Source organism: Danio rerio, chromosome 22 (genome assembly GCF_049306965.1).
Source record: "Danio rerio strain Tuebingen ecotype United States chromosome 22, GRCz12tu, whole genome shotgun sequence".
Classification (NCBI taxonomy): Eukaryota; Metazoa; Chordata; class Actinopteri; order Cypriniformes; family Danionidae; genus Danio; species Danio rerio.
In genome coordinates this window covers 334499-353023 of record NC_133197.1, presented here as the reverse complement: position 1 = coordinate 353023, position 18525 = coordinate 334499, and the positions used below count along the sequence as shown (strand labels likewise).

The 18525-nt window shown below is 44.9% G+C and overlaps 3 protein-coding genes across 6 annotated transcripts; 2 read left to right on the top strand and 1 right to left on the bottom strand.

Moving 5' to 3' along the window:
• The first annotated feature begins 13 nt into the window (after positions 1-13).
• Positions 14-5181, top strand: ora3.1 (olfactory receptor class A related 3, tandem duplicate 1). Of its 2 annotated transcripts, none has more exons than XM_002666101.6 (4): positions 14-3456; positions 3623-3886; positions 4466-4720; positions 4793-5181. In XM_002666101.6, exons 1-4 carry the CDS (start codon positions 3199-3201, stop codon positions 5009-5011), a joined length of 996 nt encoding a protein of 331 aa, XP_002666147.3. In that variant the 5' UTR covers positions 14-3198; the 3' UTR covers positions 5012-5181. The 2 variants fall into 2 exon arrangements, with proteins under 2 accessions (XP_002666147.3, XP_009294044.1); XM_009295769.4 differs by having other exon boundaries at positions 2080-3456; positions 4376-4720.
• A 788-nt stretch (positions 5182-5969) lies between these two features.
• ora4 (olfactory receptor class A related 4) lies at positions 5970-18469 on the bottom strand. 3 transcript variants are annotated; one of them, XM_073936145.1, is made up of 4 exons: positions 18418-18469; positions 11589-11746; positions 8772-9470; positions 5970-8166 (listed from the first exon to the last, which is right to left on the bottom strand). In XM_073936145.1, the coding sequence occupies exons 2-4, from the start codon at positions 11673-11675 to the stop codon at positions 7918-7920; spliced, it is 1035 nt and encodes a 344-aa protein (XP_073792246.1). In that variant the 5' UTR covers positions 11676-11746; positions 18418-18469; the 3' UTR covers positions 5970-7917. The 3 variants fall into 3 exon arrangements, with proteins under 3 accessions (XP_073792246.1, XP_073792245.1, NP_001410742.1); XM_073936144.1 differs by lacking the exon at positions 18418-18469 and adding an exon at positions 16660-16822; NM_001423813.1 differs by lacking the exon at positions 18418-18469 and having other exon boundaries at positions 11589-11756.
• fndc10 (fibronectin type III domain containing 10) lies at positions 13589-15204 on the top strand. The gene is made up of 2 exons (XM_005168283.5): positions 13589-13649; positions 13806-15204. The coding sequence occupies exon 2, from the start codon at positions 13896-13898 to the stop codon at positions 14646-14648; it is 753 nt and encodes a 250-aa protein (XP_005168340.1). The 5' UTR covers positions 13589-13649; positions 13806-13895; the 3' UTR covers positions 14649-15204.
• Positions 18470-18525: the final 56 nt, after the last annotated feature.

The window sequence follows — 18525 nt, the reverse complement described above, 5'->3', positions numbered from 1 at the left end:
GCAGTATTGAGTTGTGTTGTTATCTCCGAGCGCAGCTGTGAGGCTCTGATGAGTGTGTGCTGCCACCTAGTGCTCATACTGCAGCATCGCCACACTGGACTGACCATCCATCAGCAGATAACTGAGATGGATCTTTTCAAGAGGGATGCCTTTCAGAGCAGTTGAGTTCATTTCGCATGTGTGAATGAAATAAATCAGCTCTAGGTTTGCTTGACTGTCATGAAAAATACTGTCATTACCTCAAATGAAGATTTGTGGTTAATAGTTCTGCAGAGATTTGCTCAAATCAGCTGCGGCCCTTCAGGAATCCAGTTTGTGACCTGTGCTTTAGCCCATTAACAGGTACACAAGAAATTCTTCTGTAAAACTGTGTTTCTGAGAGCGGACTGAGCTCAGATGACCCATTCACACACATCGACTGTGTGGTTACAATGCCTGTTACAGGTTTACCATAGTTTAACCGTGGCATTTGCCGTAAAACTGATTATACAAACAGTAATCAATACGGCAACAATAAAACACTATTGACTTACATCTGTTGAACGCCCACACACTGATGCTGTTTGACCTCCACAATAACGACACGGAACGGTTGAACACCTGAAAGCTTTAATGCCGGATTACACACTTGCTCTGGATTTTCATTCATTCATTCATTTTCTTGTCGGCTTAGTTCCTTTATTAATACGGGGTCGCCACAGCGGAATGAACCGCCAACTTATTCAGCATGTTTTTACGCAGCGGATGCCCGTCCAGCCACAACCCATCTCTGGGAAACACCCACACACACACTCATACACTACAAACAATTTAGCCTACCCAATTCCCCTATAGCGCATGTGTTTGGACTGTGGGTGAAACCAGAGCACCTGGAGGAAACCCATGCGAATGCAGGGAGAACATGCAAACTCCACACAGAAATGTCAACTTAGCCGAGGCTTGACCCAGCAACCTTCCTGCTGTGAGGCGACAGCATTACCTACTGCGCCACTGCGTCGCCTGCACTGGATTTAGTGCTTGTAAAATGCATTTAAACTACCTGCATGTCAAAACGACGTTAAATTAGCATCGAAAACGCATCGAAAGTTAGTTCTTTTTTTTAGATGTTTTAGATGTTGTTATTTTTGATTTTCAGGTTGACATGGAGCATGCTGGGTATAAAATAAGCATGGTTAGTTATCATAAGGGGCGGACCAGGGTTTTTATTTATTTATTAATCAATATTTTTGGAGTTTTTCACCTTTGTTTGGAAACGGCAGTAGAGGTGGCAGTATTGAGAGAAGGGAAGGGTTGACAGAGGACCTCGAGCTGGGAATTAAACTCGGGTCACCGTGAGCACCATGGTGCTATATGTCGCTGCACTAAACCACTAGCCTATTGGCACCGACAACCAGCGACATTTTTTATACGATAGAGAGAAAATCGCAGTTTGTGGAAAACACTCAAAATTTACATCCGCCTCAATCTGATCAGTCTCTCGCTAATGCGGAAACTAGCATCACACATTACAGCGTCTGACACGAGATCTGTACATCATTCTGTTTGTTTTTATTCGTAAACCTTTATAATGTGAATAGTTGTCTGTTTGTGCTTCGAGTTTAAAGGGCAGCGCTATTTCACCAACCATTACATTCACCACAATTCACTGTAGTCGCCATGAAAACAGAATGTGCTCTTCTTATTTTCTCATGTATATACTGTGGTAGATTTAGTAATTATTTTATTCACTTATTATTTTGTAAAAATTTATTTGCCCTTGAGTGTGTGTGAACGTGAGAGTGTATGGGTGTTTCCCAGTTCTGGGTTGCAGCTAGAAGGGCATCTGCTGTGTAAAACATGTATTGGAATATAGCTGTCCGCTGTGGCGACCCCTGATTAATAAGCTGAAGGAAAATGAATGAATGAATTTGCCCTCGTGATCTATAATCAATTAACCTTCCCTGCTCTGACAAACCACTTTTCTTAGATTCCTGGTCACATGGAATGCCTTTAGGGCGGAGCTATCTGTTCGTTAAGGCAGAACGAATGCTATTTGGGGCGGGGCTATCAATCTGCCAGGGCGAGGCTATCAGTAGTTTGGGGTGGGGCTTTCAGTCCTTTAGGGCGGGGCTATCAGTGCGTGTCTCATCCATTGGTCAATCTTCCTTCATTTTGTTAGCAGTCTGTCAATCCAATCGCTTCCTAAATAATGAAATCCTGCACCGCCCTACATTTTGTTTCTCATTTCAGAACCGCGTCAACATAAAGTTCCCTTTTTAATAAATCATTGTTATTAATAGTATAACATAAATATGAACACAAATGACAAATCTGTCAAATCTGTTAATAAACAGTGTTGGTGGAACGTTATTTTTAAAAGTAATATATTACATTTTTCAGTCACTTAAGGGCTTACGACTTTAATATACATTACTTTAGAAAAAATAACTTTTTCCAACAATGTTCCAACATCTTTCCGGAGACTGTAACTGAAATGTTCCGAAATGTTTGTGGTTTAATTTCCCAAATAATGTGACACAATAACTCAATGGTGGCGGATCATGAACTTCTGCATCATCTAAATCGACCCTCAGCATTCATTATTCTCAGGATCAATAGTTTGACTCAGGATGCTCTATCAAATAGAGTAAAAAGTGCAAACAAAGTATTAAATGGCAGCTCTATCAGCTCGAGCGTGTGCTAGTACGGACCTTCTTAAGTGTCTTTGGACCCACACTCTATGGGATTGTGGTGGGTTTACTAATGAATTAGGCTGCTTACTAGCGAGAGTCTAATTAACCTGGTGGGGATAGTTAATCCCGCGTGTGTGAGGACGCAAGCTCAGCACATTGATCCCAAAACATCCATATCTCTGGTGGAATCTCAGCTGCCATTCACCGCGTCTATGACAGCAGGATGAAGCTGATGCTGCTTTGGGCTGATATTCTGTTGGCAACCGGGACCTATAAAAGGGGCTTGTGGAGAGAGGGAGACAACGGGGATGGAGAAATGACAACATCCAGACCTTCTGAGAGACGCTCCAATGATTGAAGAACATCACATTGATCGTTGAAGAACTCTAGAGCGTGGATTGAAGAGCGCTTCATTTAATATTGAAGAACACTCTATTGATCCTGAAAGGATACTACTGATCACTGAAGAACACTCTATTGATCGCTGAAGAACACTTCATTGCTTCATTGGTGCAAAAGAAGGAACATGGCGCCTCAAAAGAAACCCGTGAACATCAGTCAGCGTATCACTTCATCTCCATTCTACATCATGCTGTACGTGGTTCTGGTGCTGCTGGGGAACGCGGGGAACACTACGGTGATCGCGGTGGTCGGACAGAGCCTTCTGCAGGAGACGGGAACCGTGCGGAGCTCGGATGTCATTCTGGTCAACATGGCTTTCTCAAACCTGATGGTGTCGTTGTTGAGGAACACAGTCCTGATGGTGTCCGACCTGGGAGTGGAGGTACGTCTGGGGGTAGTTGATCATGAGTAGAGAACTGTTGAGGGACTGAGGTCAAGGTTCAATCTCTACAGCTAAACCATAATCCTGAACCCAACAAATTCATTGAGGAGATATGTCAATATCTTGTGTAATAACCACTCTCTAATGTTCTGTACATCTCTTGCAGATTTTCCTCAGTAGAGATATGTGTCAGTTCATGATGGGCCTGTGGGTTTGGGTCCGCTCTGCTAATGTCTGGTCGACGTTCTTTCTGAGCGCGTTTCACTTCCAAACCTTGCGTCGGGTCGCTCCTCCTGTCATCAACCTGCACGGCCCTCGCGGACCCCCACTATCCCTCATCCTGGGCTTCTGCCTCATCTGGAGCCTCAACCTGATCTACTCCATCCCTGCCTTCATCTTCTCCAAGAACGGAAACGAGAACTCCACAGAGGTCAGTCCATCTCTTTATTCCAGGGGTTTACAGTCCTGAGTCAAGAGTGGACTACTGCAGTTCTCTTTATTTTGGGATCAGCCATTCAGCTGTGTCCTGATTACAATTGTTCAGACTTTTAACCGTTGCACGTCAACATGATCCTTTTACTCCTGTCTTGCGTTTGCTTCACTGGTTGCGCTACAGAGGGGATTTAAAAATGTTACATCTTTACTTCTTAAGACTATCTTACCTTTCTGCCCTCTTGACTGAGCACCAGCCAAACACATCACTTCACTCATCAAATCAGAGACTTCTGTTCATTCCTAAGTTTAGGCTACAATGTCGAGGATATCACCATATTTTGTAGCTGCTGCTAAACTTTGAAATGATTAGCCTCTTTCCATTAGACCAGCTCCATCCCTGTCTGTTCTGAAATCTAAGATTGTCCTGTTTGACAAAGCTTTTACCACATGCCTGCTTGTTTTTGTGTTTGGATAAACACTGCAGGGCAGTGGGTGTCCAGGATCAGCACCGAACATCTCTAGATTATTGTTCAGCTGGATAAGCCTGACCGTGTACCTCTGGTGTGTCCTGCAGACGCTGATGTTGGTGAGCAGCACCACTCGGCCACTGCTGGGCTGCATCTGGGACTTTCCTTCAGCCTACAGTGGCCTGGCCTTCGCCACCTCCTCCATGATCCTCCACGAGTCCATCCCCATCTGCCTGATGAACATCACCAATCTGGGCTCGCTCTGCACGCTGTATGCACACGGACACAAGCGCACTGTTGCCAGTCAGGGTGAGGACGCTCCGGTGGTCTCCCGCATCCCTGCAGAGCGGCGGGCCGCTAAAGTGAGTACAGACTCTCTATCTGCAATTGCTGAGTTGGGCTGAACAGCACTAACAGAACCTTTGTTTGCACAGGTGATTCTGGCTCTCAACATCCTCTTCATTTCATCCTGGGGCACTAATGTCATCTCGGTCAACTATTTCAATTACAACCGCGGACAGTCCACAGAGTTCCTGCTCATCATTGCTCGATTCGTGAACATGAGCTTCATTGCGTTTTCCCCCATCATCCTTGCTGTGGGACACCGGAAGCTCAGGGCCTTCATAAAGTCAGTCCTGTCGCATATGATCTGACTGTCGCTCTCCAGATCGATCCGGAAACTGTGTCTCGGCATGTAAATCTGCCTGTTTAGTTCGGGCATGCTGGTCGGATGCAGAGAGGACTTCATCACGTTGTTGTCATGTCTGAGATCCAGCTCTGTGTTTGTTTGACTGATTAAATAAAAAATGCACCTCTGTAAATCAGCTTGGAGGATTTTATTCCTATTCCTATGTATTTGGGAGGGGTGGAGTAAGGGCTATTACAGGGGACCAAATCAAAAACGGGGACTGATGAAATCCCAGGGTGGACCAGATAGAGGAAACAGGCCACACCCCCTTCCCCACTTTTAAAGTAGCCCTGAACCTATGTGGCCAAGAGTCCTTCTAGAGCAGGGCTGCCCAAACTGTCCTAGAGGGCTGATGTCCTGCAAAGTTTAGCTCCAACTTGCCTCAAGACACCTGCCTGGACTATTCAAGTATGACTAGTAAGAGCTTGATTAGCTAGTTCAGGCGTGTCTAATTGGGGTCGGAGCTCAACTCTACAGGACACTGGCCCTCCAGTGTTTGGGCACCCCTAAACTAGAGGGAAGTTTTGTCTTAAAGGGAAATTGTGTGTGTCCTTCTTTGTCAACACATCAATATTCAGCATGGTCTCTGTGCTGCCTATAGAACAGGGGTCTCCAAACTTGTTCCCTAATCAAGCACACCTGAACAAGCTAATCAAGCTCTTACTAGGTATACTTGAAACCTCCAGGCAGGTGTGTTGAGGCAAGTTGGAGCTAAACCCTGCAGGGCACCGGACCTCCAGGAACGAGATTGGTGACCGCTGCTATAGAACATAGGTCTCAAACTCAATTCCCCTTGGGCCGCTACTCTGCACAGTTTTGCTCCGACACTCCAGGAGTTGAGTTTGAGGCCTATGCTATAGAAAGCAGGCATATCTGTGCCGAAACAGTTTTGTAGATTTAACAAGTTACAACAAACCACTGCATCATGTAAAACCATGTCTCAGCCTTTATTTGATTTTGACAGACGGTTTAATGCCGCATGGGTTATACTCTAAAAGAAGAGTTGGGAGACAGATGAACATCTTGAACAGGTAATTCAATAACAATTTAGGCAGCAAACAAAGGTAGTTCCAGTCAGTTTTGATCACAAGCTGAAATAAATGCGCTTCACTTAAACATTAGAAACTATAGTAGCTACAGCTGCCATAAGGTGCGTCCCAAATTGCATACTCATGCACTATTCTACGCCATTTTGTAGTATAAATAGTGTCAGTAGTGCATTCACATTGAAAACTCTAAGAATAGTGCACTTTAGTTACCCGGATGATGCACTCATTCATTCTGTAAAATCAAGAGTGGATTGTTGGAAAGGACAGAGCAATCGGGTGCTCATGTTGGCTTGCTTAATTTATTTTGGATTGTGAAAGCAGTATTCTCCTATGAGAGTAGGGTTGGGTATAGTTTGGGGTTATTTCGATACCGGTGCTAAATTGATACTTTTAAAGCAGTACCAGTGCCAAAACAGGGCCTGAACTGATACTTTATAGACACAAAATTATTTGACAAAATATATATATATTCAGCCTGATCTCATGAGAAAACGTAAGTATTTTACGTTTTGCCAGTTTAGTGGCTAATTTGTACGAATTCGTACGAAAAAGGAGGCGTGGCACCTAACCCCACCCCTTACCCCAACCGTCATTGGGGGATGAGCAAATCGTACGAAATTATACGAGTTAGATTGTACGAATTCATACGAATTAGCCACTAAATGAAAAAGTTACGAATTGCCGTGAGGTTGTGTTGATATATTAGTCATTATAATTGATCAGCCTTTAATTTTTATATTAAATTGTAATTAATTTAATAAATGACTATGAAACATGATGTGGTTAATAGACTGTTGCATTTTTGTGTTAATTAGATGAACGCGATCGTACGTGTTGATGAAGGGAGTCGCTCACCGCATGTGCTGTACTGCGCGCTAAGCCCTCTTCAAGCTACAATAACAAACGCCTGACATCGCTGACATCAGTGTCCCTCAAACCTGTTTAGAATTAAACATTTAGAGATGGTGTGACACAACGCTTACCTATGTGTGCCTTTGATGCACCCCTTGATGCTTCTTAAGGACGTCACACACTGGATGCGCCGCTCAGAGCCGCGGCACGACGCGCACATGACAGTTGATGGCATCACACAACAGACGTGCACATTCGCATGTTATTTAAAACGAAACTATCCTGATGGTGCTCTGTGGCACTGCAGAAATATGAACAGTCATTAGTCGTGGCTGGGCACCACGGACAGCCGCCGACTTGCGAAATCTAAAACGCATGGCATACGTTCTTGTTGCAGCACCAGTTGCACCGGAATTAGGCACTGAAATTCATATGCTGATTCAGTCCGGTGCATACCGATTCCAAAGGTACCGGTGCTATAATGGCACTGGGTTTTGTTACCCAACCCTAAATGAGAGTGATTATAGCGCCTCCCAATGGTGAATGTGGTCATATGTAGTATTTGGTCATTTATTTAGCTAATTTGGCAACCATCAAACGTCATCCTGGAAACGGTTTTGACTTTTCGCTTAGTAAAGAAACATTAGTGTTCCATTTATGACGACACTACATACATATCCTATACTGTGGAGTGTGTAAGTGCATAGTGCATAGTGTACAATTTGGGCTGCAGATGTAGTGGCAGTTTATTCCTCTCTGTAAACTGGATGTGCTGCACCAATGAGGATTACCCAACATTCTCAGAAATATTTGTGGAGGAGGCTAACAATGAGCTATTAGACATGCTGCGTCATTCACACACACACACACTCTCTCTCACACACTCTCTGACTCTCTGTTGAAAATTTACACAATCATTTGACTCGCCATCAATTGCGAAGAATCTTAAATTCAATGCTACATGGGGTCGTTATTTCATGGCACTCTGTGTTGTTCGTCCGTCTTTCTCCGTGATTTCTGCTGGTTTGTCTTGTGTCTGTTTGAGCCGGTGCATGCAGCTCTGCAGGATCCCGCTGATCCTCCGCCGCAGCTTACCGTGTCCAAGCGCAACCACCAGCGGACTGAAGCCCACGAACAGCGACGCAGAGAAATGCGCCACGGTCAGCAGCCCCTCAGCGTGAGCGCCGCGGTTGTGGTTGTAGTAGGTGACGGCGGCGACCTGCAGAGAGGTATGATCCGGTGTAAGACTCTGACAATATGATAACCTTAGAGAGAGATATCACGGTTACACTGAGATACTGCTGCACTAACAAACTACCTGTAAAAGCTTAAACACAACCTACAAAAACACAATAAAAACCGTGCACATATACAGGAAACAGAATGTTAGAGGTTTTACGACTTTTCCAAACCGCGTCATTCATCACTCATTTTCTTTTCGGCTTAGTCCCTTTATTAATCTGGGGTCGCCACAGCGGAATGAACCGACAACTATTCCAGTATATGTTTTACAGAGCGGATGCCCTTCCAGCTGCAACCCAGTACTGGGAAACACCCATACACACTCATTCTCACACACACACTCATACACTACAGCCAGTGTAGTTGATCAATTCCCCTATAGCGCATGTGTTTGGACTGTGGGGGAAACCGGAGCACCCGGAGGAAACCCACGCCAACACGGGGAGAACATGCAAACTCCATACAGAAACACCAACTGACCCAGCGACCTTCCTGTGAGGCGATCTTGCTATCCACTGCGTCACCGTGATGCCCCTTCCAAACCGTGGTAAAGCTTAAAACTAGTTGCCATCCTGTGCCTACCTGCAGGACCCAGCAGCCCACGAACAGTGCCACCAGAGCCATGATGACGTGACCCGCCTTCCTCTCGCTGGACACGTGCCGGTCCAGCTCCGCCCCCGTGCTGCCGCCCGCCCTCACCGTCCGGATGTGTTTGCCCAGTGCCTGCAGGGTTGCCAGATTGGTGCCCACCATCAGCACCAGCGGCAGCACTTCATTAAGTGCCAGCGAGGAGGAGGCGAAGGCATAGCCCTGCTGGAAGGTGGGAAACTCCCAGACGCAGCCCAGCAGGGGGCGTGTGGTGCAGCTAATCACCATCAGCTCCACCGTAGCGTTCCCACGCACCTGTGTGGTGTAGACCAGCGCCGGCAGCGAGAACAGCAGGTTTGCAGCCCACACCACCGCCAGGACGACCCAGACGCGGCGACGCTCCCGCGAGTGACCCAGCGGCCCCATGGAGACATGCTGGCGACGCAGGGTGGCGCAGTGGAAGGCGCTGAGAGCCAAGGTGACCCAGCAGCCCACCGCCCGCCACCACACCCACAGCAGCATGAAGACGCGGCACCAGCCCGCCGTCAGCCACACCTGCAGGCCCAGGTCCGACACGAAGATCGGCACCGTGCGGAACACTGACGTCAGCAGGTTAGCCAGACACAGGTGCACCAGGATGGTGTCAGACGGCGGCAGGTGGCGAGAGGCGCACAATTTAGCACAGTCAAACACCTGAAACAGATGAAATACACACACGTCTCACTGCATGGACTCTGTCAATCTGACACGCTGAATCGACTTTTACGTCACATTAAGTCTGTGTGAAATCAAGATTTTGCTAGCGCACCTTCATTCAGAGTGAGAGACTTTAATCATAAGGTAAACACAAAACAACAGGACTCAACACTGACTAACGCTCTAACAGGCTCGCTCCAACCCCACATCAATCAGCTTCCCTGCTCGAGGATGTCCCAGTGTGTCCATCAGCTGTGTTTGTCAAAATTCTTCATTCCAAAGGGTCGTTAGAAGTGGCCAGTTTTGGCAGCAAGTGCCCTTTGGAGGGCGATATATACCGTTTGAAATGGACCCTTATTCGTTAGCCACACCCCTCTTATTGTTTAGCTGCGGTCACACTGGACTTTTCTCCTCATAGACTTCCATCCATGCGTACAAACATGCCTCAGACCGGACACGCAAGTTTGTGCATCACAGTTCACTACGACTGTGTGAGACCAATGGAGGATCAAAACATGACCTCTCTGGACAGAAATGTAAAATATGGAGCAATCGCTCGCTTTTTTAAATGTCTAATCATTTTGTTTAATCCCGCCCCTTATTGCAAGTGTAACCCCGCCGGTCCTACACCACACAACCCGATCCGTGCTGGGATCAAGCCGGCGACCTCCGCATGGGAGTTAGTTGCTCTAACAAGGAGGCTAAAGACCATGACCCCCGGCAGCTGTCGCTAGAGCACCTTTAGAGGTCAGGGGAGTGAGGTTTACCTGCACAGCACACACTAGCTGGCCTCCTATGAGGGAATGACGCACAACAGAAAGCCCCGCCCCCACTCAATATTCTGTTCCAGCTGTCAGTACATCAGCACACTGAAATAAACATCACAGCAGCGTGTGCTTAGCGCAGACTTATAACTTACATCAATCAATTTGTTAAAATTTGCATCACTTAAAAAGTCGTTTCTCGCTACTTTCAAGAAACGACTAAAAACTCAACTATTTAGTCTCCACTTCACTTCCTAATCTGCAATTGCCTCTTTGAATATCACACTAACTGTACAAAAATAATAATAATAATAATAATAATTACTAATACTACTAATACTTTCCTTCTTAGACTTTACAGACCTGAAACTCGCCTACAGCACTTATTCATTGTTGCTCTTATAGTTGTGTAAGTTGCTTTCTTGTCCTCATTTGTAAGTCGCTTTGGATAAAAGCGTCTGCTATGACTAAATGTAAATGTAAATGTAAATGTAAAAACCTGATTAACTTCAGTGAAAGTAGCATGAAAACATAATTATCTTTTTCTCAGTTGTTTTCAGGAATGATAGATTCAGAATTGTTTTGTCATTATACAAATTCAAAGCATTTAAAATACAGTAAATACTAAAAATTAAACTTTTTAAAGTCATTTTAACATCGCTTTAAAGGATTATAAATGTGTTTTTCCACAGCAGAATGAACTGATAACTTATATAGCACATGTTTTACACAGCGGATGCCCTACCAACCGCAACTCAGTACTGGGAAACACCCATACACACTCATTTACACACACACTCATACACTACGGCCAGTAGTTGATCAGTTCCCCTATAGCGCATGTGTTTGGACTGTGGGGGAAACTGGAGCACCCGGAGGAAACCCACACCAACACGGGGAGAACATGCAAACAGAGGCCAGCTAGTGAAGTGCTGTGCAGGTAAACCTCACTCCTCTGACTTGTAAAGGTGGAAGACACTAGAGGTCATGGTCTTTAGCCTCCTCGTTAGAGCTTCTGACTCCCATGCGGAAGGTTGCCGGTTTGATCCCAGCTCAAGGCGAAGGACCGGAGGGTTACTCAAACTCCACAAAGAAACACCAGCTGACCCAGCCGGATACATAATATTTATTATTTTTGGTCATACAATTGGTCAAACTACTTTAATGGTATCCAAAGTAGATTTCACATAAGTGTAGCTAGAAGGAGACTGATTTAAAAGACCTGTGAGAGACCAGAAATCCCTCTCCTGAATCAGGAACACATATGTTTATCTTCATTCATGTGTGTGTGTGTGTGTGTGTGTGTGTGTGTTTGTGTGTGTGTGTGTGTGTGTGTGTGTGTGTTTCTCACCACATAGATGACCATGATGTTTCCAATGATACCAGAGAACACCAGCAGGCCGAAGAGAACCGCGTCCACCGTCAGGACCTCAGACATGCTGAAGATGCTCCAGAGTCCCAGAGCCAGCGCTGGCCATCCTGTCCACTGAGATATCAACAGTAGTACATCTACATATATACACACGCACACACACACACACACACACACACACAAAACTCACTCAACAGCAGATTTCAGGCCTGTGATCAATTACTGAACGCCTGAGCGACGGCAAACATCTGATCAGCTATGGGACTGTTCCTACATCAGTCTTTACATGATGTTTTATAAGAGTTTGTTATTTATTGATAAAAACTTGTACATGTTCAGTGGCGTGTTTTGCTAACAGGGAGCATAATGCTAACAGAGCGCTTCTTCAACATTATCTAGTTCACTAAACATTATTCATGTATTATTTAAATAATTAAAACAAACATTTTAGTTGGATCTTGAAAAAGCAACTATTAGGTTTCCGAAGGTTCAGAGAATATACAGACTATAAATGTTAAAAATACTGGAGTAATTTATAATAGTCAAGCACTTGAATTAATGTGTTATGATTCTACAGTTGCTATGGTAACACAACAACTGTAGTAATTGATCTGTTGTGGTGATTCCACAGTTGCTATGGTAATACAACAGTGGTTGATCTGTTTTGGCGATTCCACAGTTGCTATGGTAACAACAACTATTGTGGTGATTCTACAGTTGCTATGGTAACAACAACTATAGTAATTGATCTGTCGTGGTGATTCCACAGTTGCTATGGTAATACAACAGTAGTTGATCTGTTTTATCGATTCCACAGTTGCTATGGTAACACAACTATAGTAATTGATCTGTTTTGGCGATTCTACAGTTGCTATGGTAACAACAACTATTGTGGTGATTCTACAGTTGCTATGGTAACACAACAACTACAGTAGTATAAACAAATGTCGCAATACTGTAGTTTTAGGGTGTATTGGTACACTCCAGTAAACAGCAGATACTGTAATATGTACAGTGCACTACACTATACTGCAGTGTGTGTTCATGACGCCAACATTAACTGAACGGACTCATGTGGGGAAGTTTGTTTAAACAGAACTTTAGTAATAACCGCAGTGCTGATGAAGATCTCCGGGGTCTTATTAATCAGTGTGTGATTCTGCATGTCCTCATCATTAGTGGACTGGCTGACTCAGGCCTCCTGTGTGTGTGTGTGTGTGTGTGTGTGTGTGTGTGTGTGTGTTTCTCCTAATACCGCATGTGTCCTGCGTCACTCTGACGGTGGGTTTGTGCCTGCCCTTGTTAATGTCCTCATATAAACTGCTGATAAATACACTCTGATATTTCTGTCTGAAAAATAATTCATCATCTTGTTTGTTTCAGAGTGTCCTGATGGGGTTGCTGGTGATGAACACTAGATGGCGCCATGCGCACACATGCATATAAACAGCGGTGTTTGGCTGTTCTCCCATACAGAAACACAAACTCATGTTTATGTAAAGCATCTATCACTATGGTCGCTTGTTTACACTTGAGCTGATTTGATAAAATCTTGCCTATATTTGTCAGTTTTTGTGTTGAGCTTATTTAGCACAGGTTATATTTCCTGCTCACTTTTTATATGCAAGATAAAAACTGCTTCATTCTATAGCGGAGAAGCCTCCATTGTCACTCCTTAATCTGTTTATTTCCAGTTCTCGTATTCAGGACGACACACACAAGAATAAACCCAAAGTTTGTACATTTGCTACTCTTGATTGAGCACATACTTGTCCAAAAACACAGTAAAACTGCATGTTTAGTGTCGGGAACACTCAATCAGATTAAACGGGTTAATCTGCTCTAAACCACCTTCATCAGAGTTATGATTTTCGACCGTATTTGCTATATTAAAAAGTGTTTTGCAGACAGATTTAAGGAGAGTGAGTGAGTGAGTGAGTGAATTAACAGTGATTGCGGACACACGCGCGCGCTCCCGCACTCAGACAGATGCGCGCTCTTGATCGGCGGCTGCAGCGGAAGCTCTTCTCCTTCTCTGAGGTAATTTTTCTTGATATATTCATCTTTGTTTGCGCAGATCCTCGCGCACGACAGCACTCTTCACGTTGGGAGTGTTTCAGCAGTGGTATTCGCCTGTGTTGTGTTGTTTGACGCCGTGTTTTAGCATCGGTTTGTTCATTCTGGGCTTTTTCGCAGGTCGTCGCGCACGCGCACCGGTGTGATGGCGGCCGCGCGCTCTCTGGTTCTCCGCCGTGAATTGTGAGCAGATAACCGGATAAATCAGAAATGACACGCCGACAGGACTCGGTTCTTCTGGGAAGCTGCGCTATCCTCCTGTTTCTGAACACTGGAGGTTCTGCTCTACCGAACCGGACCAGCGATGTGCATAATGAGGCCACGGACAGTAATAAAGAGCCTCTGAGATTCCCTCTTGAGCTCCAGCACAACAGCAGTGCTGAGGGCCGCTTGCGGGTTCTGGGGGACAGCGGGCCCCTGTGCGCCTACCGCAGTCTAGGCCCCGGTGATCCCGGGCGGCTCTGCTTCCGATACGCCCGGCCTGACTTCAGGTGTGCCAGCGGGTCCTGCCAACAGGTGAGCTCAGGGGACGGGCAGCTCACGGCAAACATACTGACCAATGGAAGCGTGTTCATCCAGTGGGCCCTCAGTGACTCTGTGGCCCCGCCGGGGCAGCCGGGCGGCTTCAGGCTCAGCTGCTGGTGGAACGGCAGCTACACACAGTTCGAATGCGGCGGGGTTCACTTCGGCAGCAGCTGCAGGGATTATTTACTCAATGAGCTGCACACTAACGTGCCCTACCGCCTCTGCATGCGGCCCTACGCCACAGACCGGGCCCAGGCCTGCGTGGAGTTCAGCCTGGCCCCCGGCGGGATGCAGGACATCGTGATCGCCATGACGACCGTGGGCGGGGCCATCTGTGTGATGCTGGTCATCATCTGTCTGCTGGTGGCGTACATTACTGAAAACATCATGAACCCGACTGCGCACACGCATAGATCACACCTGCACACACACCTGTGATCTCTGACATCACACACACGCATTCACACAGCTCAGGATCAGAAGCAAAGGGCTGAATCCTGCTCCTGAGATACACAACACTGCTCACTCGGCACAGAGCATCAATGCATTGTGGGTGACAGTATTTAATCTGAACACAGCAATACACTTTGCTCTATACAGCAGTTTACCTGTGTTAATGTGCATCTGCATTTCATCACTCCACTTTACCAGAATAAACTGTGCACTCACTGATATTCACACTGGTAGTTCTACATTTGTCTTAGAAAAGCAATGGATCAGGGCGTAATGACGACCCTGTCTGTGCTCGCTCATGATAATGTTGAGCAGTGAGGCGGAGCTGCTTTATTTATGTTAGGGTGTGCGTGTCGTTTTATACTTTTGAGTGTCAAACCCAATAATTTGCAGTATGCCTTATCTTTACACAACTCTTCTAATCATGAGTTAGTACTCCTCACCAAAATAAGGACCCACGGACTGGCTGAGCAGTCATTTGAATACTGTGCTTTCTCTGTGACAAACCTTTCTCTCAATAAAGGAGGTGGAATTTAAACAATCAGGTTTGCTTCGTTATTTGTTTCCATTCATTCATTCATTTTCTTTTTAGCTTAGTCCCTTTATTCATCAGGGGTCGCCACAGCGGAATGAACCGCCAACTATTGTAGCATATATTTTACAAGCCGCACTGGGAACCACCCATCTATGATCAATTTAGTTGATCAGTTCCCCTATAGCGCATGTGTTTGGACTGTGGGGGAAACCGGAGCACTCGGAGGAAACCCACGCCAACACTAGGAGAACATGCAAACTCCACACTAAACACACACTGACCCAGCTGAGTCTTGAACCAGCAACCTTCCTGCTGTGAGGCGACAGTTAACCCTACTGTCCCACTGCGTCACCTTGTTATTTGTTTTAGTAATGTTAAATATAGATGCTGAATATGAACAGAGACATTAGCAATAGATTAGAAGGATCTCCACTACAAATATCATTAAAAATCATCACACTTTGGCCAGTTCCCAATGCACTCACTTTTTACTCTCCGTCAAGTGGTGCAAAACCTTCATGAGTTTCTCTCACAAAAGAAGACATTTAGAAAAAAGCTGAAAATCTGCAACCATTGACTTTTATAGCAGGAAAAACAAATACTGTGGACGTCAGTCGTTTCCAGCTTCCTTCCTTCCTTCCTTCATCTTGTTTGAATTCACCTAAGAAGTAACAATTAAAGCATCATTAGAGGACAGAATGGCGACGCGGTGGTGCAGTAGGTAGTGCTGTCGCCTCACAGCAAGAAGGTTGCTGGTTCAAGCCTCAAATGGGTCAGTGTGTGTTTCTGTGTGGAGTTTGCATGTTCTCCCTGTGTTGGTGTGAGTTTCCTCCGGGTGCTCCGGTTTCCCCCACAGTCCAAACACATGCGCTATAGGGGAACTGATCAACTAAACTGGCCATAGTGTATGAGTGTGTATGGATGTTTCCCAGAGATGGGTTGCAGCTGAAACTGTGTAAAAATTGTACTGGATAAGTTGGCGGTTCATTCAACTGTGGCTGTCGGAGCCCTGAATTAGAAAGATAGTAATGCATTTAATTGATTTTATTTTGTATTGTTTTAGGCCTGCTTTTTGCCAGCTGTTGTGCTGCCACCTATGGGGCATACTGGCCACTGCACTGTAGGAAAGTCAATAACAGCTGAACCTAATCAGCAAGAAGCATGCCAGAGACACACAAACGCTCGATTGGAGGACATTGAGAAATTATTGTGAGTTGTTTGTTTTGGAAGCAAGAATAAAAATGGATCGAAATTCAGGCAGGTGTCCTGCGTCTAAACACATTACCTGCTGGGACAGCAGCGAGGAATTCGATGTAAGAGTGGCGATTCAAGATTAATAAAAAGACTAAGCCAAAAGAATATGAATAAAGGACAGAATTTTCGTTTTTTGGGTGAACTGTGCCTTTTATATTCCTAGTGTGCAGGCAGGCTGCATATTCCCACTGGAAAAGGGATATTTACCCAGAAATGAAAGTCCTGTCATCGTTGACCCATCCTTCACGTGTTCTGCCTGTTTTACTCTCTTCTGTTGAACACAAAAGAAGTTATTTTGACAATGCTGAAAGATTCACCTTATCTGTTTTTATATTTGTATGTTTATATTTTATCATGAAAGTTAGTGGTTGCAGGTTTTCATCTTTAAAATATCTTCTTTTGTGTTCAACAGAAGAAAGAAACTCTTGGAACTGCTTGAGGGTGAGTATAATAAGTAAATGTTCATGTTTGGGTGAATTATCCCTTTATAGAAAAAAATACAATTTCCATTAAAACCCACAGGATTTCCATCATAACCACCAGGGGTGGACTGGCCATCTGGCAAACCGGGCACTTTCCCAGTGGGCCGACATACTTTTTGGGCCGGGCTGATCATCGTCTTATGATCTGATCGGCCCATAAAAGGCTTTGCAGCCTATCGTTTTTTTCTGCCTTATTAATTGACGCTCCTGTGATCTGTGACTATCTGAAAGTAGATGCTTTTTTTCCCGGACAGACAGACCGGGCCGGCCCATGTGACACTCTGCAGCCCATTTTCTCTTTTCGGTATTGACATTGGGCTGGCCCAATCACAAACTCCTATTTTGGACTCCGTGTGAGCGTGCGTCGTCTGTGTGTATTTGTCAAAATAGTCGAGAGTCAGAGAGAAAAAACGCAAGGGAGGCGCAGAGAAATCGCGGGAAATACACCGGCGTTTCATTTAGCGATTCTGAAAAGTTCCCATTCCTTTTAGTACACGGCTAAAAGTGCAAATCATGTGACCACACACACACACACTCTCTGCCAAGAGCCAGTAGTTCAGCGGGTGAGCATAAACCCCAGGTGAGAGCATAGTGCATGTCAGACAGTTCATCTGCTGGATGATCTGATCTCACTATAGTTGTTAAACGTGATATTGAATTCATCTTCTTGTCTCTATCTAACAACTCTTTTGAATCACTTGTTCTCAGTTAACTGTTTTGGCATTTGAGTGCAAAGATAAGCTAATATATTAATTTATGTAACACACTGATTCTGCACACTGACTGATTGCTTACCTTTATCGTTTAAATTTAATGCACGTTATACTGTTATAATGGCCATTATTGGTTATTAAAACTGATATTCTGCAAAAGAGACGGGGTAAAGTTCATTCTTTTAAATGGAAATGAAAGAAGGCAGTTAAATTTAAGCCTGTTTTGTTATAAATATGCAGAGTGAAGATGATGCTCATATAAATATGCAGCTTATATTATGTTTTCATTGTTAAGATAGTGAAACAGCGAGCAGGATGAGGTGAATGAGGTTATAAAGTACACTGTTCCCTATGAAGATTTACCCATGCATCAGCAGGCAGTTTGTGTTATGTTTATTATTGAATATAGCCTGAGTGAAAAGTGTATTGAATAAGCTAAATCGGCTGTAGTGTATGAGTGTGTGTGAATGAGTGTGTGTGGGTGATTTCCAATATTGGGTTGTGGCTGGAAAGGCATCTGCTGCATAAAACATGCTGGAATAGTTGGCAGTTCATTCCACTGCGGCAACCCCTGATAAATAAGGCACTTATGCGAAGAAAAATAAATGAATGAATAGTATATTTTTTAGAACTCAACAAATATCTTTATAGACAGTATACAGAAATTAAATTGAGATTAAAGTCTGTATTTATTTATTTTGATTGAATTTAGTGGGCCGCTCTGGCCCAAAATTCCAGGACCGATTTTTTGCCCGTCCAGCCCTGATAACCACTAAAGCACCAGAGAATGCTGTCCTGCGTGCGCCATGATGGACGCGTTGTGTTTTGATGCCTCAGCGGAAGCCCCGCCCACTGCTCCTCCCCCTATTGTGACGCCT